The sequence below is a fragment of the Lonchura striata genome, chromosome 8 (genome assembly GCF_046129695.1).
Source record: "Lonchura striata isolate bLonStr1 chromosome 8, bLonStr1.mat, whole genome shotgun sequence".
Classification (NCBI taxonomy): Eukaryota; Metazoa; Chordata; class Aves; order Passeriformes; family Estrildidae; genus Lonchura; species Lonchura striata.
This window is the reverse complement of record NC_134610.1, coordinates 25,871,468-25,897,372: the sequence shown is the minus strand read 5'-3', so window position 1 is coordinate 25,897,372 and position 25,905 is coordinate 25,871,468. Positions and strand designations below refer to the sequence as shown.

The 25,905-nt window shown below is 40.7% G+C and overlaps 2 protein-coding genes across 8 annotated transcripts in view; both read left to right on the top strand.

Annotated features, from left to right (window-relative positions):
• Positions 1 to 163: 163 nt before the first annotated feature.
• On the top strand, positions 164 to 14,948 carry NDUFS1 (NADH:ubiquinone oxidoreductase core subunit S1). Of its 2 annotated transcripts, none has more exons than XM_021538871.3 (19): positions 164 to 288; positions 706 to 773; positions 972 to 1,063; positions 2,463 to 2,570; positions 3,626 to 3,702; positions 3,794 to 3,875; positions 3,974 to 4,104; positions 4,806 to 4,991; positions 6,605 to 6,739; positions 7,133 to 7,247; positions 8,229 to 8,374; positions 8,858 to 8,986; positions 9,983 to 10,112; positions 10,586 to 10,746; positions 12,278 to 12,432; positions 13,010 to 13,185; positions 13,909 to 14,043; positions 14,238 to 14,310; positions 14,593 to 14,948. In XM_021538871.3, exons 2-19 carry the CDS (start codon positions 710 to 712, stop codon positions 14,682 to 14,684), a joined length of 2,187 nt encoding a protein of 728 aa, XP_021394546.2. In that variant the 5' UTR covers positions 164 to 288; positions 706 to 709; the 3' UTR covers positions 14,685 to 14,948. The 2 variants fall into 2 exon arrangements, with proteins under 2 accessions (XP_021394546.2, XP_021394545.2); XM_021538870.2 differs by lacking the exon at positions 164 to 288 and adding an exon at positions 582 to 600.
• Positions 14,949 to 24,065: 9,117 nt separating this feature from the next.
• Positions 24,066 to 25,905, top strand: part of INO80D (INO80 complex subunit D) — a 36,807-nt gene continuing 34,967 nt past the window's right edge. For 2 of the 6 annotated variants that reach the window (XM_021538878.3, XM_021538874.3), the window contains exons 1-2: positions 24,066 to 24,465; positions 25,761 to 25,830. The gene's annotated coding sequence lies outside the window, so the exon portion shown is untranslated. The other 4 variants (XM_021538875.2, XM_021538876.3, XM_021538877.3 and 1 more) reach the window with 4 other exon arrangements.

The following is a 25,905-nucleotide window of genomic DNA, read 5'->3' as shown; positions in this document are numbered from 1 at the left end:
GACGGAAACTGCCGAGGGAAGGGCGGCGCGCGTGACGGCGGCCGAAGAGGCTGTGGGCTGGCGGCGGAACTTACGCATGTCATCGTGCCCCTAGCGCTTGCCGGAAACACCCGAAGTGGTTCGCTCCGGAGGTTGCCGAGCGCGGACTGCCCCGTACGGAGATTGCCGAAGGAGGCTCCGGAGGCAGCCGAGGCAGGCGGAGGTCGCGGCGGAAAGGCCCGAGGCCGCCGCCGCGGAGGCCGAGGCGGAGCGCAGCCGTGCCGCGGCGCCGCCGCCGTCCCGCGCCAGGTAACGGCGCTGCCGCCGCTCCGGGCGCCGCCGCTCCCGCTGTCCTTGGCGGGCCGGGGGCTGCCCGGCGGCGGCGCCGCCTCCAAGGTGACCCCCGCCGGGTAGCGCTGCCGCCCGCCGTGCCCTCGGCCCGGGGACGGCGGCACCGGGCCCGCCGCAGCCGAACCGCGCTGCCAGCGGGGCAGCGGCGCCGGGGCTCCGCTGCGGGCGGAGGGGCCGCTCAGAGACGTTCCTGTGTGTGATGTATAGATTGGTAGGATCGTATGTTGCGTTTGAGGGAGGTAACTCGGTGCCCCATAACTGTGCATATAGGTCCGTGCTCTTCTGCGGCTGGTGTAGTTCTTACGCTACCTGTTTTAAACTTGCCAGCAAACATTCGAACTGGTAACAACAGTGCTCTTTTCTCTCGTTCCAAAGCACCATGCTTCGACTGCTTGCTGTCTCCAGGACCTTAGCTGGGGTCACCCAGTCCTCCAGAGTATGTGGTAAGTGTCTGTGGTTTATATCTGGGTCTCTGGAGATAAATGTATGTGCAGTTCATTTACCGGAGGGCACATATGCATACTCGCTTTGCAGGCTAAGGGATACTGTGTTGTGCTCTTGGTAGAATTGGGATTCCGTCAGCCCTCTATAAGGAAAATCAGGAGTAAGGAGTTTTTGTTTTCTTTTTCCATGTCCTTCAGGGCGTACAACTGCAACAGCAGCCAGCAACCAAATAGAGGTGTTTGTGGATGGCCATCCTGTATTGGTGAACCCTGGAACCACAGTCCTGCAGGTGTGGGAAATGACATTCTCAATTTTCTGGGACTTCCCATCTCACTTCTTGGCAGCATGTTCTGTTCCATTCAGCAAAAAGCCACCTGCCTTTACATCTTGCAGTTCTTTAGGGGTGTTTTAACTGACTGTGATGCAATTTCATGTGACAGAAATCCCTGGGGGAATCCAGTGTTTGAAAGAGAAAAATATGCCATGGTTGCTTAAAAGAAGATGCATGCAGCATCAATCCCAGCTGCAAAACTTTATTCAATGCAGTAACAGACTTCAATAAATTCTCATTGAACTTGACCTTGTAGTCTTTCAGAATCTGTACATTTTGTATCTTATTACAGTGTATCTTGGGTAAATGACAGATTGTCTCCTTTCAGTTATTGGTTGTTAGGATTCAGAGTGCTCATGCTTAGCTGCTTTTATTATTCTTGGTGTGGAAAGAAAGGGAACCTGGATCTCCCAACCTGTACAGAGCATTGTTACTTTTCAGGATTAAGTTTCAAGTAAAGATTTTTTTTAAGAAGTCATTAAATGAAGATGTGATATAATGAGTTAGAACATTAAAATATGCAATTTTTTTCTAGATATAGCCCTTGTTCTTTGGATACAAGTTACTAATTTATTTAGGCATTAGAATGTCCCCAGCAGGAACCTAGTGCAAATTTTTCTTAAATGTTGTTTTTTTAAATTAGCTTTTCAGTTTAGATAACATGGTTCTTTTTGGTAGAAAATGTCAGACAAACTAGACCTTGTTAAAGTTTTTTTATTAAATTTGGTGGTATTTCTTCTGGCAGGCATAGCTATAATGCTGTAGCATAGATCCCATTAGTTGTGGGGGGTTTATGCAGGAAAGGCTGTCTTCAGCTGGTCTCTGGAAATCTGTTGGCTCTGTCCTCCTGTCTCTATTTCTGTCGTGTTGTCTTTGAGTTTGGGCTCTGCTGAAGTTTAAGATTGACTCTGCTGGAGTACCTTCATACAGAGGATCTGTGTTGTTGGATTATCAAAAATCATTCTGCTCATGGTGCTCTTTTTAAGTTTTTCAGTTTTTATTGTGATGCACTTTTCTGTAAAGAGTCTGTTTTTTAAAAAGTTATTTGTATTATTAGTGCCCTGTTGCAGAGAATTCTCTGTATTATTGGAGGAAAGAATGAAAGACAGGTCAGTTTTCATTTCCTCAATCACTTATAAAGGTTAGAAAAACTATATTTGTAATTGATATCCTGACTTTTTTTTTTGCTTTGTCACAATTTTTTATTTATGGTCACTTCTTAAGATGAAAGGTCAAGTGCCTTCTATTCTTGAGCATTGACAGTGTTACTCTTTGAAAAGCTGCATGGTGTTTTCTGAGGTGGAACTGAAAAATCTAATTAAGATTTAATTTTCCTCTATTTCTTATTTTTTGATAGGCTTGTGAAAAGGCTGGAGTTCAGATACCTCGTTTTTGTTACCATGATCGTCTCTCTATTGCTGGAAACTGTAGGATGTGTCTTGTGGAAATAGAGAAAGCTCCAAAGGTATTGTTTGTGTTTCACAGGAATTGCAATATGGAATATGCAATATGGAATTCAGTAGGAGTTTTTTGCTGTGCTTGGGCCTAGTTTAAATCTTTTAAGTAATTGTTGGCATTCTCTTGGACATGAGCATTTGATAGCTGTGTGTTTGCTGTTAGATGCATTTTATGCTTTGTAGTTCAAGCTTCAGCCACACATGTTCAGCTGATACTACATAGATAATACACTTCAGATACTGTATGAATTTAACTGTACGATTAGTAACTGCAGGTTCATTGTAAGTAAAGATTGCAGTTAGTTAGTAGTTTATATGTTAATGCATTGATATCTGTTGTGAAATAGTTGATTTCAGGAGCGAACACTGTCTTCAGCAGTACTAAGAAATCTGTGCACATTCTTTTAGGGTTCAGTCTTGGATTACACATTTATACTCACACATAAAATTTTTTAGCTCAACCCAACTTCTATTCCATACTTTGAGCTTTGTATCTCTGGATATGTTGGGTTATCACTAAAGGTGGAAATCATGATGCGATTGAAAAGTAAAAGGGATTTATTTACAGAGCAGGAGTTTTTGTTACTCTTGCAGTAATCTTGAGAAGAATTTTATTCCAAGACTTTATACAGGCTTTGTGCAAATAAGTGTCTTGTAAACGATTCATACTCTGAATTTCAGTTCTAGAGGTTTTCTAGATGTCTGCTGAAACTGTTTGATTTGCCTTGTCTCTATTACAACTGAGATTCTTAATGCTGTAGCTACTCAAATTGAGACTGGAAATTGTAGAATTTTAAAATGTTAATAATTGTAAAATTATTCATAAATAAAGAATTATGAATAAGTCATAACTATTTTAACCTTTTTATATAGCAGATTATTAATGAATATGGCTTCTAGTGATGTTATCAGTTAGACTCTTTTTGTTTTCTTTGCAGACCTCTTTATTTCTATTTATTTATTACAGATACATATGTTAGAATTGGGGGGGAGGAGATGTGGGTTTGTGCCCATCTGAGAAGAAAAATATTTGTTTCATGCTTCCTTTTTATTGTGATTGCAGCCAGTTGCTGCTTGTGCCATGCCAGTTATGAAGGGCTGGAATATACTGACAAACTCTGAGAAGTCCAGGAAAGCAAGGTACCTTTCTTTAGCCTCCTTTGGCTGATTAGGTGTACTGTCTGCTAAGTGATGTTAAGTTGACATTAATTTAATTCTCTGAACCTAACAGAGAGGGTGTAATGGAGTTTCTGCTGGCAAATCACCCATTGGACTGTCCTATCTGTGATCAGGGTGGAGAATGTGATCTACAGGTACAAGATCCAATTAAATTATGTAGACTTATGTATAATGCTGTTGTCTTAGGTGAAATTGTGCTTTCCAGCAGCCTGTGTTCTATTGTCTGTTGTAGGACCAGTCAATGATGTTTGGCAGTGATAGGAGCAGATTTAGAGAGAGCAAACGTGCTGTGGAGGACAAGAACATTGGCCCCTTAGTCAAAACCATCATGACTCGGTGTATACAGTGCACTCGATGCATCAGGTAAAGCTCTTTACTTTCACTGAGCAGAGTACTAAGCAGGCATATTTGTGTCAATTCGTTATTAGTGAAAGAAACCCCACGAGGGGTAGTCAGTTTTTTGAAAATTTATTTTCTGATTGTACTTAAAAATTTTATTTCTGTTAGTGACTGATAGCTGGTTTCCTGGAGCTACCAGACAGGAAATAGAGAAAGATGGCCAATGCATGAAAGTGAAATCAGAGTTCTGCAGGGCAGAACTGGTCCCATGGTGTTGGTGCCAGAATGGATATGTGACTTCCTCAGCCACAGTTGTAAGATTTATTTATTTTTGATAGCCTCTGGTAGCTATATTTCTCTGTTCTGTAGCCTTGGATGCTGTACTGGCCAACTTGAGCCAGATGGAAAAGAATACAATGTACCCAACTAGTTCTAGAAAGAACTTGTTACTCCAGACTGATCTTAGACTCAGTTAGTGTAATACAGTGAGGATTGAACTGCTGTGTTTTTTGATATACCTCCCCCTAGTTTTTGTAGCCCTTTCTGAATGAAATTTTGCAGATGGTCTGTAGGTGGTGGTGCTGACTAATGCACCTAAACAATTGGTTTTTTCTTTCAGGTGTATGAAATAATGTTTTATCTTAAGAAAATGAGATGAGGGCTGAAAAACGTTCTGTGTTGCAGTTGTGCATGCCAGATGTGTTTCTCCTTTGTGTACCTACCAGGTTTGCTAGTGAGGTTGCAGGGGTAGATGACTTGGGAACAACCGGAAGAGGAAATGATATGCAAGTTGGTACTTACGTTGAGAAAATGTTTATGTCTGAGTTATCAGGAAATATTATTGACATCTGCCCCGTTGGTGCTCTTACCTCCAAGCCATATGCCTTTACTGCACGCCCATGGGAGACAAGGTAAGTGTCTTAACTCCTACTGAAGACACAGCTTTCTGTTTGTTGTACACTTTATCTTATAATATGTCCATCTGTGATATCAAGGGTTTTCTCTGGTTTTCATTTTCTGCGTTTTTGTTGTAGACTTTTCTATAGACTGAAACTAACACGAATTTTGTTACTTACAGCTTATTTAAGAAAAGGAAGAATGTTAGTTTGTAGGCTGTTCTTCCCTTACTATTACCCTAAAATGCTTTGGACTTGTATGTTGTGCTGATTGCTTAGTACAAGATGTGTATAAAGGAAAATACAAATTCATTAACTCACTAATTGTTGAGGATATTATTTAAAATACCTTGTGAAACTAAGCCATTCAGCGTCAGAGCAGATCTCTGTGTGATTTTTTTTAAGTAGTTGTTTAACCCTAAACAAGCCCTGAAAAGCATTCAGGAGACAGAATCACAGAACGTTAAGGATTGGAGTGGACCTTGAAGATCATCTAGTCACAACCACCCTGCCATGGGCAGGGACGCCTCTCACTAGATCAGGTTGCTCAAGACTTTATCCAGCCAGGCCTCGAACATGATAGTTTGGCCATCCCAGCGATACTGGAAATGCCCAGGAGCTGGTGTAAGTAGCCTGGAGGAGCAGGGGAAGGCGGAGGAAAGTCTCGGAGCGGCTCTCCGGGCGCTGGAGGGTGTGATTGCCAGGCGTGTCCGCGGGAAGGCGCCCGAGGCGCGGAGCCGGCAGCGGTGCTGAGCGCGAGCCGCGCATCAGTCGCCGGCAGCAACCTCGTCCTGTCACAAGCCAGTGGCACACTGACTGAACCGCATCTTAGCCCGCCTTCAAGAGATGATAAACAGCAAACAAGGAACGCATCCAGACAGCAAGGTGTTACACAACACTGCTCTGAGAACGTGTGCAGCAACTCCGAGACCAGCACCTGTTAAACTAGTACAATGCGAGCTTACAGTGGATTTGTTTTCACACGCTCTGGTCAGATCTGTTGTTACCTCAACTCCTTGTGTCCCACACTGGATGCTTTAAATGACTGTTGTGATTTAACTCAGCAAGCAGCTAAGTACCACATAGCCAGTTGCTCATTTCAGGGCCCCATGTGGCATAGGAGAGAAAATTGGGGGAGGCAAAATGTAAAATTTGTGGGCTGAAATAAAGACAGTTTAATAGGATAGAAGAAGAAAATTACAATAATGTTAAAAGAATTTGAATGTACAAAGCAAGTGATGCAGACTGCAATTGCCCAGCCAGTCCCTGAGCAGCAGCCCCCAGCCAGCGTTCCCCTCATTCACATGCTGGGCTTGCTGCTGTGTGGTGCAGAACATCCCTTTGGCCTGTTGGGGTCAGCTGTCCTGCCTCTGTCCCCCCAGCTTCTTGTGCCCCCCAGCCTCCTTGCTGGTGGGACTGGGTGAGAAACTGAAAAGTCCTTGGTGTGGTGTAAGTGTTGCTTAGCAGCATCTAGAATATCCCTGTGTTATCACACTATTCTCACCCTAAATCCAAAATACATCTCTATACCAGTTACTAGGAAGAAAATTGTCTCTATTCAGGCTAAGACTAAGACACTAGCTGCCTATTTGAAAGACTGCAAGTGGTTTATTTGTTCTTCAAAACAGGAAGGTAGAGTCGATTGATGTTCTTGATGCAGTTGGAAGCAACATTGTAGTGAGCACGAGAACTGGAGAGGTGATGAGAATTTTGCCAAGACTGCATGAAGATATCAATGAGGAATGGATATCTGACAAAACCAGGTGTGTGGATGTGCTTGTACCCACATGTGTTTATGCATGCATTAAAGGCACAGTTTGGAGAACCAGAAATGTGCACACTAGCATTGACTTCAGTATTCAGCTGTTAGTATTGTGAGGCTACAGTGAAGAAGAATAATTGTAAAATAGGTTTTGTAATTCTATAATTGAAATTGCTGAGTTTTCTAATATTTTGATTCTTGTAACATTTTTTCATGGTAACTTTTGTTTCTATTACTGATCATTTTCTGAGTTTTTCAGAAGGAAAAGTTAAACTTTCAGGGGAAATACTTCTTGGTTTTATCTTTTCTAAAAGCCTACAATTAGAAAACTCACAGAATTATTCACAATTATCTTTGTCTTTGCTCTTTAATGGTATTTTTGGTGTTCACTTAGGTTTGCTTATGATGGTCTGAAGCGTCAGAGACTTACTCAGCCAATGATCAAAAATGAGAAAGGAGTATTTGTTTATGCCTCATGGGAGGATGTATTACCTCGTGTTGCTGGTGTGGTAAGAACAATTTTCAATATAAGTAGTCTAAAATTAATTTCTAAAACTGGATGTATTACAAATATCAATATAAAATTACTTATATTAAAAAGGATTTTTTCTTTAGGTTTAGAGGGGAATATTTGACTTCTAATCCATTGTGTTTCCACTTAAATTTCTTATTTTGACTAATATTTCCTGTTTCATGGATTGGACTTTTTAAAGAATTTTTTCTTATCATGAATTCATTTGGAGCATTGGGAGAGAAATTACTTTTATTTAAATAGGAAAGTAAACTGTTTCTTCAGAAATTTAGGAGGAAGCAATTTTCCCAAATACTCTGACCTATCTGGAGACATCTTTAAATTTATTTAAACTGTGCTATCACCACTTTTGCCATCAAAGACATTAAGTCTGTATTAGTTATATCTGAATTGTGCTTTCCTCAGTGCTTTCTCTGTGTGGTGATTGATTCTGCAGCTCAAATGAAGTGCTGCATGACTGCTCTGGGTTTTGATTAAAAATTTTATGTGGGTGAAGTAAAATTGAATAACTGTAATTGAACTTTCCTCAAGGATGTTTTTGCCCATGGTACAGTAGCAGGGTTTGTTACAAAAGCTATTTCTTCTCAGATAATACCTTTAAGTTTACCAGAGCTTGTGTTACGGAAGTTTGCATTCTGTCTACGCTGTGGCTTCATTAAAATAAAAGCATTCACCAACCTCCCTCACCACACCAAATGAAAATTAGCTATATCTGAGTGATAACTCAAATGGGAGGGACCTGCCTAGAATACAGAGAGCTTTTCTGTGCTTATCATGAGTTCTGAAGGAGTTTGAGCTGCTGCCTGGCAGGAATCAGACATCACTGATTGGTTTGTGCTACTCCAGGCCAGCGGTAGCACTGCTGGCTTTGGCACACCCTAATATAACAAATATTTACATGGGCTAAATGAGGATTTATTTCAGTGGTTTCTTTTGTTTATGCCTCCTTTCTCTCCAGCTCCAGTCAGTGGAAGGTAAGGACATAGCAGCAGTTGTAGGAGGGCTGGTGGATGCAGAAGCACTAATAGCTCTGAAAGACCTACTGAATAGAATGAATTGTGATACACTCTGCACTGAAGAGATCTTTCCTACTGCTGGAGCTGGGTAAGAGGATAGGCAATGTCTGTCTATAATTAGTATGTTAATAAACTTTCCAGTCTGCAGATCATCTCGTGACAATATTCTAAAATTAGCAGGAATAACAATTGCTGATGCATTATCAGGATTTATTTAAATTTACAGTCCTCGCATATATAGAGGGTATTTATGGATTGTGAGTTGATTTGTAGCCTCTACTCCAGCAAGGGTTGTACACTTACCCCATGTTGTACTGAGTGTACAGCTGCTGCAGTTTAACAGTCAGTCACTGAAAGACAATTATACTCTGTTGTGAGCTGGATAAGTTAGTTTATTTGTGGTGTGAAAACTTTAGTACAGTTATAATTAGTAATTTGGATTGAGAAATCTCTTCTTTGTCTTTCTTTTCCCGAGATGAAAAAGTATTTTGAGCATTTATAATCTTTACCATAGCTTAATTCCTTCCCTCAACTGAATTCTTATCCTCTTTCTTCCATCTTTTTGTTATAGCACAGATTTACGCTCTAACTACCTGCTGAATACCAAGATTGCTGGGGTGGAGGAGGCAGATGTCCTCCTTCTGGTTGGCACCAATCCACGCTTTGAGGCGCCACTTTTTAATGCTAGAATTCGAAAGAGGTTCGTATTCCCTGGTGGTGAGTAAGCACGTGAGTCCATCTGGATTTGATACAGTGCTCGGTTGGAGCCGCAGGCAGTAACTTGAGAACAGTCATTCAGATGGGATCACTGGATTTAGTTCACCTTTTAGTAAAGGGAATGGTGATTTATGTGGGGAAAAAGGGTAGTACCCTGTAGTGTAGAGCTAGTTCATTCTCACTTTGACATTTTACGTTAAGTTCACCAGTCAGACATTTATTCCTTTGTCACATTACACAGACACCTCAGATTTTCTGTTTTATAGAAGTCTGTTAAAGCATATTCCTTAAAGATTTATTTTCAGCATCAGTTTATTGCTTTTTGTACTGTAACAAATCAGATGTGCTGAGTTTAGAAGCTGTCATTCCAGTTTAACATTTTCTTTGCCAAGTAGCGTGGCTTTCCCGAACCTTTGAACATAGCCAATTCAATTTTAATAAGATATGTCAGTAGAAGGTAAATGAGGTCTATAAAAGCCCTGTCCTTCTTAATGCTGGGATCTTTGAAAATACATGATTTTAAACAGAAATGGCGTTGAAATTTTGAAAGGAGAAAATGCAGTGAGACTTTTGAATGTGCATTTTCATACATTTTTATGTCTGTGCCATGAGAAGCTGCAAAAAAGAAAAATTTCTAACCAGCTAATTTTTTCTGTGTTTATCTAAGAAATAAGTGGATTTCTAAAACTGAATTGGCAGAAGCGTGGGGGGAGGAGGGAATTGAGTTATGAACTTGTCACATAAGGTGTGTTGCTGTACTGTTTCTGGAATATATGTAGAGAAATAATCCTTCTAAAAAAGCTAGAGGTTTGTTTAACAGCCAGAATAAGGCTAAACTGCATCTTACCAAAACAGTGAATGCCATTTAAATTCCTTTGCAATGCTATTTTAAGTTAATGCTGAAGTTATAATGAGTGGCTTTGGTTGGGTAAAACTCTATATTTCTTTAATTTTTTAAATATGTTTGTTGTATTTTCAGCTGGCTTCATAATGACTTGCAAGTGGCCCTTGTTGGCTCTCCTGTGAATTTGACCTACAGATATGAACATCTGGGAGAGTCCCCACAGATACTTCAGGACATTGCTTCTGGCAAACATGCCTTCTCCAAGGTACACAGAACTTAAGAGTGTGACTGTTAAATTCCACAGGTATTGAGTAATAATCTGAATTCCCCAGAGACAGATTTGAAGAAAAGTACCATCTTGTAGCTTGGGGTTGCTTTTAATCAAATGCGGATATGAAGTAATGATTAGTGTGCACCAAGTATGTATAAACTGTGTAATATATTCAGGTGTGTAAAACTTTGCAGTGCAGGAAACTCCTGGGATATATCTTGGCTGTTCCAGGTGCTGCTGTTTCCACTTAAATGTGTGGTTATTGAGCATACAGTTGTGTACTGACAAGTTAGTTTCCTGCTTACAGCAGGTTTTCTTGGCTTTATCTCTAAATGAAACAATTACTATTTTGAAACCGTAGGTTTACATGGAAGACTTATGGAGAAATTTGGTGATTTATTACATTATCTGTCCCAAGAATTGTCTTTGTAGCTGTGGAATGAATTTCTGATTGTTGTCTTGCACAGGTCCTTGACAATGCCAAAAAGCCAATGGTGGTGGTGGGCAGTGCAGCCCTGCAGCGCGGTGACGGAGCTGCCATCCATGCTGCTGTTTCTACCATTGCACAGAATGCCAGGGCCAGGAGCGGTGCTGGGGCTGACTGGAAAGTCATGAACATCCTACACAGGTTTGCTTAAAACTTTTTTGGGAGCAGCTTGCTTGCACATTGGGCTGCACAGGTTATCACAATGTATGTGTATAGATTGCTTCGTGTACACATAAGCAGCTTATTGCGTTAAAACCCGTAGGGAATATAAAAACCAGAAATACAAGCTAGCAAAAACTTCTTTATAAAAATGGGTTCCTTGATCTGGCTCTCCATGAGTTTTTATTAATTTATGATATTCAAATGTAGAATTTAAGGTTTTGATTTAGACATAGAATGTAAGAGGGCTTAATAACATCTACCATAGTAGGATGCACAGCAGACCAGTGTCACTTGCTAAATGAGTGGATTTTATCTAGAAGAAGAAAAACAAATTACAATAGTATTTAAATAATATGGTTTATTTGTTTGGGTTTTTTTTAATATTCCTTTTACTGTGCAGCTTTTCAACTGAGTAGTTAATAGAAATGCTTCAAAGATTTCCATTTGAGAGCTTTTAATCTTAGCTATTCAGTTTGTCAGGATACTACTCCTTTTACAGACAAGCTTCTTTCTGAACAGTCCTTCATCACTCCCTTTCTAAAATTCTGACTGTTAAGTTGACCATCTCTTTAAAGGAAAAATTATTTCACCAAATGTAATGGCTCTCATTTCTGGAGACTCAAGAAATTTCTTCTGCCAAAAGCAGCCTCACTGATGTAAAAATAGTATAGTTAGAGCAGGGCTTGGGCCTTTGAAGGAAACTCAAATATAACATTCTGCTGCTGAAACTGAAATATTTAGTACCAAAATAATGATGAGTTAAAGAATACTCATGATACAAGTGTGGTTTGGCAGTCTTTCATATTGACTTCCACACTTCTGGTGCACCATCCGTTCAACTTTAAGTGTAAAAAGCAATCTAACTTATTGAAACCTCCATGTCTGACTGTGTCAGACAAAATGAGTTATATTGGAAGATCTGTACTCTAGAGAAAATCTTTTTTCTTTTAAATAAGACTGGTACCTGATTATGCAAAACTGTTGCTTTGGAAAGGGAAGACTGCCGGAAAATGGAATTATTATTTCATTCTTTTAAAAGTATTTTTATGTGTGAATAAATGAATAGAGATGAAATAGTGGCCTTAATGCTTTGATGATTTTGAGTAGCTGATGGCCCCAGTCTTTCATCTTCCACATGAGTGCCCTAAATTAAAGGCCTGATGAGTTCCATTCATAGCTAAAATGTCATCTGGAGCATCAAGCTTCACCAGTGAGCTGCCTGCCACTAGGTCCCGACTTTCAATATCTGCCTTTATCTTTGCTATCCCATCTTAAATTGGTGAGATTCTCTGTGGAAACTTTAAATTATATCAGGTTGTCAAAATGCAAAACTAAGTTGATACTCTGTCAAAAATTTCAGCTGCCTTTGAGCTTCATGTTTGTCTTGTTACTATTAGGAACCTCTTACATCCCTTCAAAACATGTAGTCAGAAAAAGAACTTAGGTCTGTTCTGATGGGAGAGAGAGAATTATGAAATTACTTAAAGTCATGATGTATTTGTTCCTATAGGGTTGCAAGCCAAGTCGCTGCTTTGGACCTGGGTTTCAAACCAGGAGTGGAGGCAATTAGGAAAAGTGCTCCCAAAGTGTTGTATCTCTTGGGAGCAGATTCTGGTTGTATAACACGTCAAGACTTGCCAGAGTACTGTTTTATCATCTATCAAGGTAATTAGTAGATGTAAATTAAGAAATGTTGTAAGTTAATAGTTTGAGAAAAAGCATAAACAGTGGCATAAAACCCTTTGAGGAATTTTAGCCTTTGTTTTCTAACAGGAAAGGGAACTTCTAACACATAACTGAGATACTGGTTACCTATTTCTTAGGTAAAGATGGGAAACTGTTGATGAGTAATAAGGGAATATAAACCACTATAGGGCTTCTGAAACATAGCTTCAAACCTGGCAGACAGAACGGTATTAGTTTCCAGCTGTTCTATCATACCAAAACATGATCTTATGTTAATCTAAGAATCCTTGTTCCAAGAACCTCCCAAATCTGAGTGACTATAAAGACTAAAGTACCATTTACTCCTTCTTGTAGTCCATTCATTCTCCTTAGAGTATTAGCCAAATAAGACCTCAAAGCAGCCAGCCTCATGGGCTTCAGATTACTGGCTAAGCAAAACTTAGAAAATCCATTTTTTCTGGAAACACAGAAATTCTGTCTTAGTAAAGCATTTCTATTTATTTTGACTTACTTCTGTCTCATGGTTGTGCACTGTTTCCTCTTTCCATGTATTCAGGGCATCATGGGGATGTGGGAGCTCCCATGGCTGATATTATTCTCCCAGGAGCAGCATATACAGAGAAAGCAGCCACGTATGTGAATACTGAAGGTCGGGCCCAGCAGACAAGAGTAGCAGTAACACCTCCTGGGATGGCAAGGGAAGACTGGAAAATTATTAGAGCTGTCTCTGAGGTACTGTTGCTGTTATAAGTTGCTTCTAATAAAAGTATGCTGAGAGATAATGTTCCTTTTTGTAAACATTTTCCAATGCAAAAAAAAAGGTAGATTTTTCAGGAACATACACAGTTTTAAGAAGTAAGGTTTTGTTTTGAATCCTGGGTTAATTCTGTGAGTTAAATCACATTGTTTCCCTTTTGAAGATAGTTCTAATGTTGCAGTTGCTGTATGCTGCTGGAATGCATAATGGATGAAGCTTTGCAAATTTTGCAGGTCTTTGTGAAATGCTTTAGGGGAAGCTGGTGGGGGCATGCAGTTTATTCCTTTTAGAAAGAAAACAGCATAGACTCTGAGACCAGGATCTGATATCATTAGATGAGGTCAAAGATGCGCTCACTACGCAGAGGGAACAAGATGCATTGATAATTGCATCAACTTTTATCTCATTTAGTGGTAAGGAAAATGCAGGTATGGAAGGAGACAAGTACTTCCTTTTGTTTTTATCCTTTGTATAGCAAACAGGACAGCCTGGTTTTTAACATGGGGAAGTGTTGGCTATCAGAGGTCCAACTGATCAGAACACTGACTTCGCTTCAGTTTGTGCATTCTAACTGCCTGTGTTTTCAGGAGTGTAGACTTTTCCTCATTTTACTTTAGAGGTGTTAATGGATTGGTAATCTAAACCACTCTGAGTTAAATCCCTAGACTTAATGGCATTTCTTTCTGTGAATCTGTCAGTTGGCTGGTTTGACCTTGCCTTACGAGAACCTCGATCAAATACGGAAGCGTTTAGAAGAAGTATCACCCAATCTGGTTCGATATGATGATGTGGAAGAAGCGAACTACTTCATCCAGGCAAATGAATTGGCAAAGGTAAGCAGAACTGAAGCATCTTGGCATGATTTAGTGCTGTTATATAGCATAATGCCTTTTTGAAAAATCTTCATAGGTAATACCAGAAGCATTTTTTGGCCTACGCTGAATGCACTGAATGCAGAATTTACTGAACAAATGCTTTGGTAATAAGCTCCTATCATACAAGTGACTCTTTTCCTTTCTTACCACAGTTAGCAAAGCAACAGCTTCTTGCTGATCCTCTTGTTCCACCTCAGCTCACAATAAAAGACTTCTATATGACAGGTATGTATAGTGTGGTCTTTCCATTCTGAAATCAGAACATTTTACTTAGCTTTACAGTCAGGTTCTTAACGATTCATTTAAAGCTTTCCACTAAGATACATAGGATTTGAGTATTTTGAAGAAACAAAAATTTTCAGTAAAATTATTTGGAATTTATATAAAGCACAGACTGTTATTTTCAACTAAGTCATTTTATTTATCCTCTTTGTATTTAGTCTTGTACTAAATTTATTTTGTATTGTGTCTGTGCACTGACATGTTTGGATTTTCTTTGTTTTACAGATTCCATCAGTAGAGCATCCCAGACAATGGCTAAGTGTGTGAAAGCTGTTGTTGAAGGTGCCCATGCTGTAGAAGAGCCATCCATCTGCTAGAGACTAATCAGACTTCCACCACCTTCTTCTAGGTTTTTGTTGCAGTTAACTGCTGTGACTGATGCATTTTTTTCAAAATCTATTTGACAGGCTGTTGTATTTTTTTTTCTTCCTTCATTCACATTTTCATCGCTTCAAATAGCCCCATCATACTGTAGGACTGTTGTTGTGTCTGAGGGAACATGCAGCACTCAACTTACTGTATCCCGAGGCAGGGTACATGATGATTGTATACAAATAAATTATAAATACCAAGCCACCCCATTACCTGTGTAATTCATGTAGCTCTTGCTTCTTCCATGAAAAGAATTCAGTAAGCAACTCAGACTCAGTAAATCTGGATTTTCTAGGAAGAGGTTTACATGGCAAAAATACTAGATTGTCACTTCCTTCCAGAGTATCCAGGTATGTTAATATTAAACCCTGGTCAGAATGTGACTGCTGTTTTTGTAATGTACTTTTAAAGCAAGTTGTCCCTCATACCTAGGTTAGATCAATGTTCAGACCTACTCTATTCTGGATACTTGTATGTTTCTTCATTTTGTTTTAGTTGAGACTACTCTTGGAGGAAATACAAATCATTTTGATGTTGTAGAAAAAAAAAAAAAAGCAGCCTTCACACAGCTTCCTCATACTGAAGTGCTTTAAAAATTAGCAGAAAGACTAAAGGCCTTTATACCAGTTCAAATACAGAAAAAAAAATCTCAGAATAGTTTCTCTGTGCATTGATCTTTATATAGCAAAGTGGGGGGAAGGGGTTGTGTGTGGTATTTTTTAGTTGGGTGGTTGGGGTTTTTTTATGCTTTAGAATAACTTCAGAACAGTGACTGTCTCCTCTGTGTTATGATGGTTAATGTAAATTTGGAAGAAGGATAACTTCCTTTTCAACTGGCTACAAAAGTTCAGTGTAATTTTTCCAGGAACTGTGAATATGGGAACAGTATCATAAAGCCATCATTTCCAACTGTATTATTTAAAAAAAAAAAGTTAATTTTGCATGAGGAAAAGCTACCCTTTTCAGTGTAGAATAATACTAAGTGCATGGGGGTGCTGCTGTAGAAGCCTTAGTTTTACAAAATTCCTTTTTTCTTCTTCCATGCTTAAAATTTTTCAGTAACAAACACATAACTTTTTAAAACATTGTTTTCCTTTTGCCCAGGAAGAAGACTCTTCTGGTTATGCTGGTGTATCACAGTGTCCTCACACGAGTTAAGTGTTCAATGTTGGACATGGTTTTATTCAGCCTGCCATCTCCAGTTACCAACAGGGACAGGGTCAGTTCTCATGGTGGTACAGAAAAGGGTAACTGTGCATTTAATTGAGATCCTGCTATGCATGTTAGCGAGGCAGAGAGGGAGACTGCAGTCTGGTTTTAATATGGCAGTTCACAGGACCAAGTACAGCATGAAACCTTCCTCCTGTCCTTGTGGAATGTTACTTCTTAAGCAGGAGCAGGGGTTTATTGGCACATAGCAAAAGAAAAATGTGTGTGACATATGCCAAAAATAGGAAGAAAGGGTGTAGCTGAATCCTGTATTCAGAAAAACATTTGGTTCTCAGGCTCCTAAGATGAAAACCTTTTCTTCCCTCCCCACTCCTATGTTGTACAAACACAGAGGATTAACTTCAGCTGTGCAACGAGACAGTTATCACTTCAGAATTTAAAGCTTTAGATTTTTTTTTCCCTTAAATGTTGTAGCATTACCCTGGGAGCTCTGGCATGCTTTTTGGTTTTTTGACAGCACTATGTCCTTCAGTTAGATGTACAATAAATTCTGGTTTCTGTTCAAAAACTGTCTAGCCTTTATCAAGAAAGGCAAGAAGGGGAAGAAGTACATGTGGTGCTCTCTGTCCAGTTTCTACTCTCTTTCCCACCTAACTAGTCAAGTACAGAATTTTTCAGCCAAACTTAGTAATAGCAACAAGGCTCTTCATAAATGTAACTGTTGAAAACTAGATAAGAAAGAGAAATCTAAGTTAGCATTCCTAGCCACTGAGTTTAGATTGTAGCCTACCCCTTATCTCTTCTCTTTGCTCTGGTGGCTGGACAGTTGGTGCATATGAGGACTTTCACCCAGCTAGTGACAAAAGCATAATAGAGGTCTGCAAAGGCAGGGAAGTGACATAGGCTGGGCAAAATATTTGAACAAAAATTACAGAAACAGGGCTACTTACACAACTTACCTCTGTTTATTTAAGATAAAAAGTTTACAATCAGTGCTACTACTTGTTGGTCCTGAAGCTGCAACCTCAGGTTAGAGAATTATGAAAAAGTGGCATTGAAGAACTGGGATGGTGGGAGATAAACACGCTCTGAGTATTGTTCCTGTGGTTACAGTACCAGGAACAGCCAGGTGATAACTGATGCAGCTCACTGCATGCAAGGCTGGTGAGTGCCTTTATCCCGACTCTGCTGGGGTGGGCAGGGGTTTGTTACCCTTTGTTCTGGAGCTGAGCGCAGCCCCAGAGGAGCTGCAATTCCTGCAATTCCCCGAGTGCAGCCCTGGTTCCACCTGGTGGCCAACTGGCAGAACTTGTCAGCGGCTGCATCGCCAGTTACCTTCAGGTGCAGTAACCTTCATCTCATCTCACCTGCTCCTGTGCACCCTGCCTGTACAGCCTGCCAAGGAACAGGAATGTGTCTGGCAGGGATGGATGGGGTTGGGCATTAAGTATCCTCCTCTCTGAGCACAGCCCGGTGTAAACAAGGCTCTTGCGTGCAAACTATTAACCCCAAACATGACTTAGATTAAACCTTGCCTTTTTGTAGTCTTGTCTTCAGCAGGTGGATGTGGGGAGTAGAGAAGGCAAAGGGTGTGTTAATTCAAAGTAAGACCATACTATGCAGTTACACTTTCAAGCAAGTTTAGGCAAGGTGCATTCAGATTAAAGAGAAACTATAACTGCAGACAGATTTAAGCTCTAAGTCTAAAGCTGTGACTTTTTATAAATGTATTTTGAAGCATAGCTCAAGGCAGAAAAGAAGGTGTCTAGCATTTCCTCAATACAAGGTTTTGGATCAGTGCATCTTCTGAGGCTGATAAGATTCTTGTAAGACAGTCTTGTACATGCTTGATTGGGGGATGTGCTGTATTTTAATGTTGAAACCAACAGAAAAATAAAGCTGAGTGTCATAGCTCTAAAGGAAAAGCAGTGTGGCAAACTGACATCAGCCTTAATCCAAAGGGGAAAGGTAATATAACTTCATCTCTGTCCCCACAACCCTGCTCCTCATAAAATACTCCAAACAATGGCTAAGCCAAAACATCCTCTCCCAAAACAAGACAATATCCTAATAATTTGTTGTGTTGTCCTTCAAATATGCAGTAAGATGAAATCACCTTTAGTGCTGAAGGGTTGGAAGATGACTCTCTGAAGGCACTGACAGGACAAACAAAGAAAGCAAGAGAAAGAAATAGGACTTCATGGTGACTACCAAAATGGAAAAAAAAGTAATGAGTAAATGGGGAATTCTGGAGAGTGGCTAAAAGCTAAGGACTTTCCTGACAACCACAATAAGCTCTTTATAAGGAGTACAAGAATGCCACAAAACATCAAAGTACGTAAGTTCTCTCAGAATTACTTGAGAAGTTTTAAAATTCCTATTTAAAAACAACAAAAAACCCCAAAGTCAAACACAACACAGTTTTCAATTTATTAACGGATGTTAACAGATTATTATTATTTTTCATAAAATGCCAAATGGGCACAAGTACCTTTGAGAACAAAACACTGATGTTTACAGATAATCACAAGGAAAACTTAGTTCAGAAACGAACACCAAATCCTTCACTATGTGTGTGGGCTTACCTAAGTCATGGTCCTTTCTGTTGTGTAAGGTTTATTCAAAAGACCTTTACAGTAACACGTATTAGTTGATGGAATGATGGCACAGAGAGACATAAATAACATATATAAAGCCTTGTAATTCAAATACAATTAATGATTCCATAATCAGCAAAGCCTGCTATGCTAAACACTATTAATAATTATATTTTCCTTCAGCTTAATGTACACATCTATTCACAGTGCCTAACACTGAGAAGCCTACTGAGATTCAAAGACATAAGAGGTAGTAGAGACATCTCCTCATTCAGCCAGTGCTCAATTTTGAATATAATTAACCAATATTTCAAAGAAATCATTTTATTTCTTCTTGTCATCATCTGGACAGATGTTGATGTTTGAAATGGATCAGAGATGAGAACCATGTATCAAAAAGAGACCTACTAAGAACAAAAAACTTCATGTGTAACAAAAAGAAACTTTCAAAATCCACTGGAATCCCATCACCCTAGACACGAATTAAGCCATATGCTTTGATGTTAGCTCAGCTCCAACTACTTTAGAAAAATCCTGTCCTGCATGCCCTTTATTTCTCAATTATCAATCACAGGATATTCCACACCTTTGTTGGAAGGCTTAAGAGACCACTGATTTGGTCCAGAGTGGGAATTCTCATATTTCCATCCTGCAGTAGTCACCAAGACCCTCTGCAACCTGAATGTAAATGAATAACTGGACTAATAGCAGAGAGGACTGGTGATAAAGTATGGAGCTTCTTAATCACTACAATTACAGTTAATGAAATATCAATAGACAGAAGCAGATAGTAAAAATACAATAGTATACTTTGAATTAACAGAGGGCTTCCCAGTAAAATGGGATGGTATTAGAGCATTCTGCTGGGACAGCTTATTCCATTAATTTGTCCTTATTTAAAAGTCTCCACAGATGCCCAACATACTCTGGACAACCTTCCCACAATTAACAGTCTTACTGGTTTTTCTTTGCTGAGCTTAAGGAAGACAATACCATTTATTTAATGCAGATTAAAATACACATTGATAATGAAGAACAGATTAGTGAAGTCTTAGTTAATTACTATTTTCAGTACAGTTCACTATCAATTAATTATATTATCACGTAATAGCTAGCATACATCTGTTCCCAATTGGTTAAATACTTCTACAGCTATACTCCTACTGAAACCAACAGCAAAATTCCCATTGCTGAAAAAAGCTTTAATGAAGCCCCTAACACTCAGGAAAACAAGGCTAGTCATGTATACATCACGTTGCTTTGCTAGCATTTGGGGCTTTAAACAAAGTAAAGCAAAGTTGCTCTGTTGTATATAGCACAGCTGAAGCTATAGGACAAGCCCTATCTGCCACACAGGAGTGCACTAAAGCACAGGTTCAAAGGAGTTTATCAGTGGAATTAAGAAGCTAAATTTATGCCATAACTTGGGTTATGGCATATATAAAAATCCTCAGATCATGGACAGTGTTTTTAACATAAGGACTCTGTGTTTGGAAAAGTGGCAAAAAGCATGCTAGTTATCAAATACATACAACTGCAGCAGAGTAACTGAACCCCAGATACGGAAGAGACAATCATTGTTATGAATTTTCATGTTAAAGAATCGTTGAAAAATAAGAATAAGCATTTTTCAAAAATATTAATATGCTGGGATTTAATGGTTAGCTCTACCCCAGATATTGTCATTATTACACAAACTAATACCACATCACAGCTGCTCAAGACATTGCTCAGAAGAACGTATCGTAACTTTGGGTTTTATTTAATTTTTCACCCTTTTCAGTCTTTAAATGCCTAAAGACAAGATCTTCTATGGCTCTTCAGATAAGAAAATCTTGAATTAACAGCTATACACTTGAAGTTGTTCTTCCCCTTAACAACATTCACTGGCATTTTAAATAAATTGCTAATCCCTTTAGCAAGCAATTGAAGACACTGGAATTGTTTCCTCAGTATGCGTCTTTCAAGAAATAATACCAAGATGCCGACCTTGTAACACTATTTGTGGACAACCTGAGAGTATTCATCACATGCACAGAGTCTAAGTCATGCTCCAGGAATTCTTGAAGTCTGCACTCGGGGTGCGCACGACCTTGGGAGAGAGTCAAGGTTCATTTCTTGCTGCAGCCTCCTCCAGTAGCTGGTGTACAACCTAAAGCACCTATTTCATTGCTTTATTAGACTCAAAGCTTATTCACTGCATCGCTGCCCTCTGCCTCACTGCTAACACAAGTGAGACACATCAGCACAGAACGCCTCATTAGCCAAAACCTGTGATTTACAGAACATTAATGTCCTCTGACCACTCTGTGCTCAAGTGTACAATAAGTTTACTGGATGGAGCAGTTGGTCCAGGCCGATTTAAATCAAGGCAGACAGACCCGTTCCAAAGAAATTGAAGTTGCAGAATACAATTCTGAATGTTGTACAGGGGACCTTTTGTGCTTTGGGTTTACACATTGTACAGAAATTTCAGAGTCCAATTTGTTCTCCAGTGTAATTTCAGAGCACTGCTCTACCCATCAAAATAATGTATGTCGCAACCTAAGAGACTTGTCCATAAAGATAAGCAACTTTTTTAAAAAAATAATTTCATTCTACATTACTAAAGCTAGCAGACTGCTCCTTTAGGTTGTTAACATGTAACATTTTATTTTCAGCAAAACAAAATAATCTTTCCATCTCTTAGTAAGTTAGCAAAAACCAAATTACTCTCAGGTAAATAAAGTTCTGTTAAATTTATCTATCCATGAAGTACTAAATTTTAGTTTCTCTGCTGAATGATTACACCATTGTCCACATAACAATTGGCAATTTTTTCCTCTTTACTTTCTCCTCCTTAAAAAGATTGAATTTTTTTTTTTTTTGTAAGATACTAGAAATATCCCATTTCAAGTTTTCCTATTCCAAACTTCGAGATTCAAAATGTTTCTCATTTTGCTTGCATTAAGCTTCTAGTTTCACAATTAAAACACATAAAATAGATCTCAGGATGTCACCAAAATGTGTAATGCTACCATGATGCATGTTTAAATTTAGGCAGGCAAGTAATTAATACTGATTAAAGTCAGTATCTGCAAAGTCAAACACATAAGCCAAACGAAAGGTTTAATATTGTTTCTGTGCTCAGCTTCTCAAGTGCATTCGTAGCCATTTATCAAAAATGTTAAATCACCTGCATCCCATTTAAAAAAATACAGTTCCAAGATACTAAGTGTGCTGTACAGATATTCTTGGGAGTACCACAGAGAGATATACCACAGATTAGTTGTTCAGGGTGTGCCTCTCTTCCTAAAACACAAAAAACATCTTAATAGCCCAATGAAGAGAACCTGAACTGTAGTTGAATTATATTGAACTACTGAATTAAGCTAAAAGTAGCCATTCTCTTGTTTAACACCATGGTTGAATACAAGAAATCACTTTGTACAGAAACTTGAATTTGGTACTCAAGCAAAATCCTACCGACTTGGTAAGAGTTTTATGCAAGGAACTATAGTGATCCTTCAAGCACTTCAGAATTAGTAAGTGTTAGTAAGGCCTGCAAGCATTTGCAAAACTGGAGTCTGAAAATTTGGCCCTTTATCTATCTATTTAGAATAAAAGAAAAGGAAATACTAGTTTATGCTGCATTTGTTGAATTCCTAGATTAATTAAGATAATTTATTTACAATATTTCAAAGGGTTTGCAGTTTTTCAATCATCCTATATCTGACCTACATTTGTAATCTCTCCTGTAATGAATTTTAGGTATAGGATATAAAAGTAATTTTTGCTGAAACAGCTTTACAAAGACAATAATCATACTTCATGCTCCAAAGCATACAATAATGACTAGTAAAATTATGAAGGACCCTAATTATTGCATTACTTCTATACAAAATACAAACTCCTTTGAAATATAGGAGCAACATATTTGGGCTTTTTTTGTTGTTTTCTAACATCAGCAGAACTATGCATTTAATAGATTAAAAACTGAAAAACAGAAAAAAAAAATCAAATAACAGCAAAACACCTCCCATGCAATAATTCCATTGAACGCAACACTCTGGATTATTAAAAATGATCTAGGTAGACTAAGCATAATCTAAAAAAACTCTGCTAAACAAAAAGTTTGACAGAAAGGCCAGCTGACTTTTAATTATACTTTAATTGAAACATATTTATCTAAATGAAAAACCCACTATGAACACACAAACTACACTCACCATGCAGGCTGGGCAAACTCAAAAGTATGTTTTGAAACGCGGATGTACCTAAAATATGGGATTTTTTTTTTTTTTTTTTTTTAAGATTACAAGAACTGAACTAAACCAGTATATTTCAGATTTGGCAGGGGAGATGAAGAGGTTGATAATATACTAAGTAATCCAGTACTTCATCCATATGAACTTAGTCTGACTGCAGTTCAATTAGTCTATACCACCTGAATAATTTTTACAATGGAAAAAACATAATGTATAGCTCATTAGTTTCCTAATCATTTCCTCTTCCTTTGGGACAAATAAAAATGCATCTTTGCAGTTCAACTCTGAATAGGGCTGTGCATAATACTACTTCAAGAAACATTATCACAGATCTGCTGAATACAGTGATCAGTGTCTTCACCTATAGATACACCACAGCATCTGACACTGTTTTGACAGCATCTAATATATATTTTACAATCTAATAAAAGAATCTGCAACAGAGAAAAGTACTATTAATTTATATTACAAGACACTGTAGTATACATTTATAGCATTTCTCGACTATAAGTTAGGAATAATATTCATAAATATCAATAACAAAGCCCCTAAATCAAAACAGTAACTTAAAAAGAACCGAAACAGATTTTTAGAAGACTGCAAAGTGCTTTGAAACATTACGAACAAAACTCAACTGTTGCCCCCAAATTTCTTGCTATGAGTCCTGTTTATTCACATCTCATCCTTGAAGGGCAGATAATGCTAAATTTATGACAGCACAATGTCTCAGATATTTATCAAAGGTTCCTCTCACTCGCATTAAATCCCCCATTGTTTCTCTACATAGCCAACACTAGAAATAAATAAAAAAGTAAAAATTAAATATGTTTTTTTCTCTGCCTGTATATTCAATTTTATTTACAATGCCTTGAGAGATAGAAAGACGTCATGGTACAGTTACACCAAACTACCGACAATAATCTCACTTGTTTACTAAGACTACGAATACAAAAAAAAGTTATACAAACTTTAATAATTACACACTAATTTAGAACCATCACAAAATGACAAAAGAGTTATCAACTTTAAAATATAGGAAAAAAATACATATCTTAAAGAACAACGAAGTTACTAAAAATATATATTTTTACTGTACCTCCTTTAATTTTTTTTCCAGAGAGTTGATCTTTACAGATTATTAAAAAAAAAAAATCTTCAGCCACGAGCCATTGTATTTTATTTTTATTTAAAAAAAAAGTAAAAAAAAATTATAAAATATTTTGTTTTGGCCATTTGTCTCCCTTCTCCAAATTGACACTTTATAAAAACCTTCTGTACTTTTTTCCCCCTCCCTCTCTCCCTCGCTACTACCTCCAAGATGGTAGGAAAGTTGTTGTTTTGGAGGGCAGAGGAGCCGCTCTCTGATGTTATGTCCTCTCAGTGCCTGTAGTGGTGCTATAGGAGGCTGCTGGCTCTCTTCTTGAGCAGCCCCAGCAGCCCTGCCTTCTTTGCTGGAGAATATATTCAGGGATTCCCCTTAATAATCACCTACCCTCTGAGCACTTTGTAGTTTTAAAATAATAAAAGAGCCCCCAAAGCTTCCTCCCCACAAAAAGCTGGATCTTCTCAGAGACAGGGGGGCAGCAGCTCCTCAGCACAGAGCCCGAGCACATTCCCAGTCCCTCTGCTGGGGAGGAAACTCTGATCTGTCAGCCCAACAGAGGGAAAGGGGGGAGAGGAGAGAGAGGAGGGAAAAAAAAGCAGCTGGAAAGGTAAGCCAGGCCCGGCCTGCATCCCCGGGCTCGCGTAGCGCGGCAGGCGGTGCGGAGGGTGCAGGGCGGGCGGGGAGGCGGGCTACGCGAGGCCGGGGATCGGTCGGAGCGGCGTAGGCCGCAGTAGGGGGTGCGGGGAACCAAGGGGGTTTTTGAAGCTTTCGGGCGCCGGGAGGAGCGCCGGAGGGGGGTGAGACGGCCGCCGGGCACGGCGGGAGGGTCGGGGCGCGGCGCCTTTGCCCGGGAGGTGAAGGGCGGCGAGCGAGAACGAGGGCGGGGGGGCGCTAGGCCTCGGCGCGGCGCGGCCCGGCCGCTCCGTTCCCCGCCCCGCCGGGCCCCCCGCGCCGGGCCCCGGGCCCAGAGCGGGCCGAGCCCCGCTGCCGCCGGGGCCGGGCGGCCGGGGGGAAGCGGCGGGGGCGCCGCGGCTGGGGCCGCTCTTCCCCCCCCAACCCCCCCGCGCCCCGCGCGGGGCGAGGGGGCCGCGGGACGGGGGGCCGGGGGCCGCATTAATTTGCCGAAATGACTTTTAACGAGCGGTGGCGGGGTTGGGGGGCACCCCCTCCCCCAGCCCGGTGCGGAGCCGCCGCGGCGGAGGCGGTGCCGGTCCCGCGGGGCTGCGCCGGCCGCGGCCTGGAAAGTTTCGCAGCGTTTTTGGGGTGCGTTCCCCCCCGCCGCCGCCGCCGCCCACCCCCCGCCCGCGGCCGTGGGGACGGTGCCGGCGGGGCGGGGGCGCCCCGGAATGCGGCCGCAGGTTCCCTCTCGCCCGTCCCGTACCCCCTTTTCCCCCCGTCGGTGACCCCCTTCGGCCGGGCCGGCGGCGGGTGGATTCGCCGCACAACTTTTTGGGAGGTAGCGGGGGGTGGTTTTGGGGGTGCGGGGAAGCCCTCGGAGGGTCCCCCCCGCCCCCGAAGCTGCCAGCACGTGGGGCGCCGGGCTGGCCCCCGGAGCGGGGAACGAGGGGCAGGGGCCGAGGGGCTGCCCTGGCTGCACCTTCCGTGCCGGGCACATGCCGGGGCCGGCGGCTGCCTGAGCCCCGCCGGGGCCGGGCTGGGGTCCCTCGGCCATCCCGCTGTGCCAGGACCCGCTAGCGGGACAGGAGCCGCAGCCCACTGGCACCTCAGCCAGGGGAGGGATCGCCTCGGGAGCCCCTACACCGCAAGGGCTGTGTCGGGCCCCCTGTCGTGTCCCTGTCGGCTCCCAAACTGTCCCTGTGGGCTGGGGTCCCGCTGGGCTGCGCGTCTGTGCGAGGTGCTGCTGCCCCCCAGATCTGAAAATGAAGGGATCCTTTTTTTCAGGGAAAAGAACGTCTGGTAGTTGTGAAGTGAGTGCACTGGAAGACCCACCATCGCACTTCACCCCGCACAGGTGAAATAGCTCCGGTTTCTAATGCGGGAAGTGGCACGTTTCAGTCAAATGTTCCTTAATATGTCTTTTATGGCT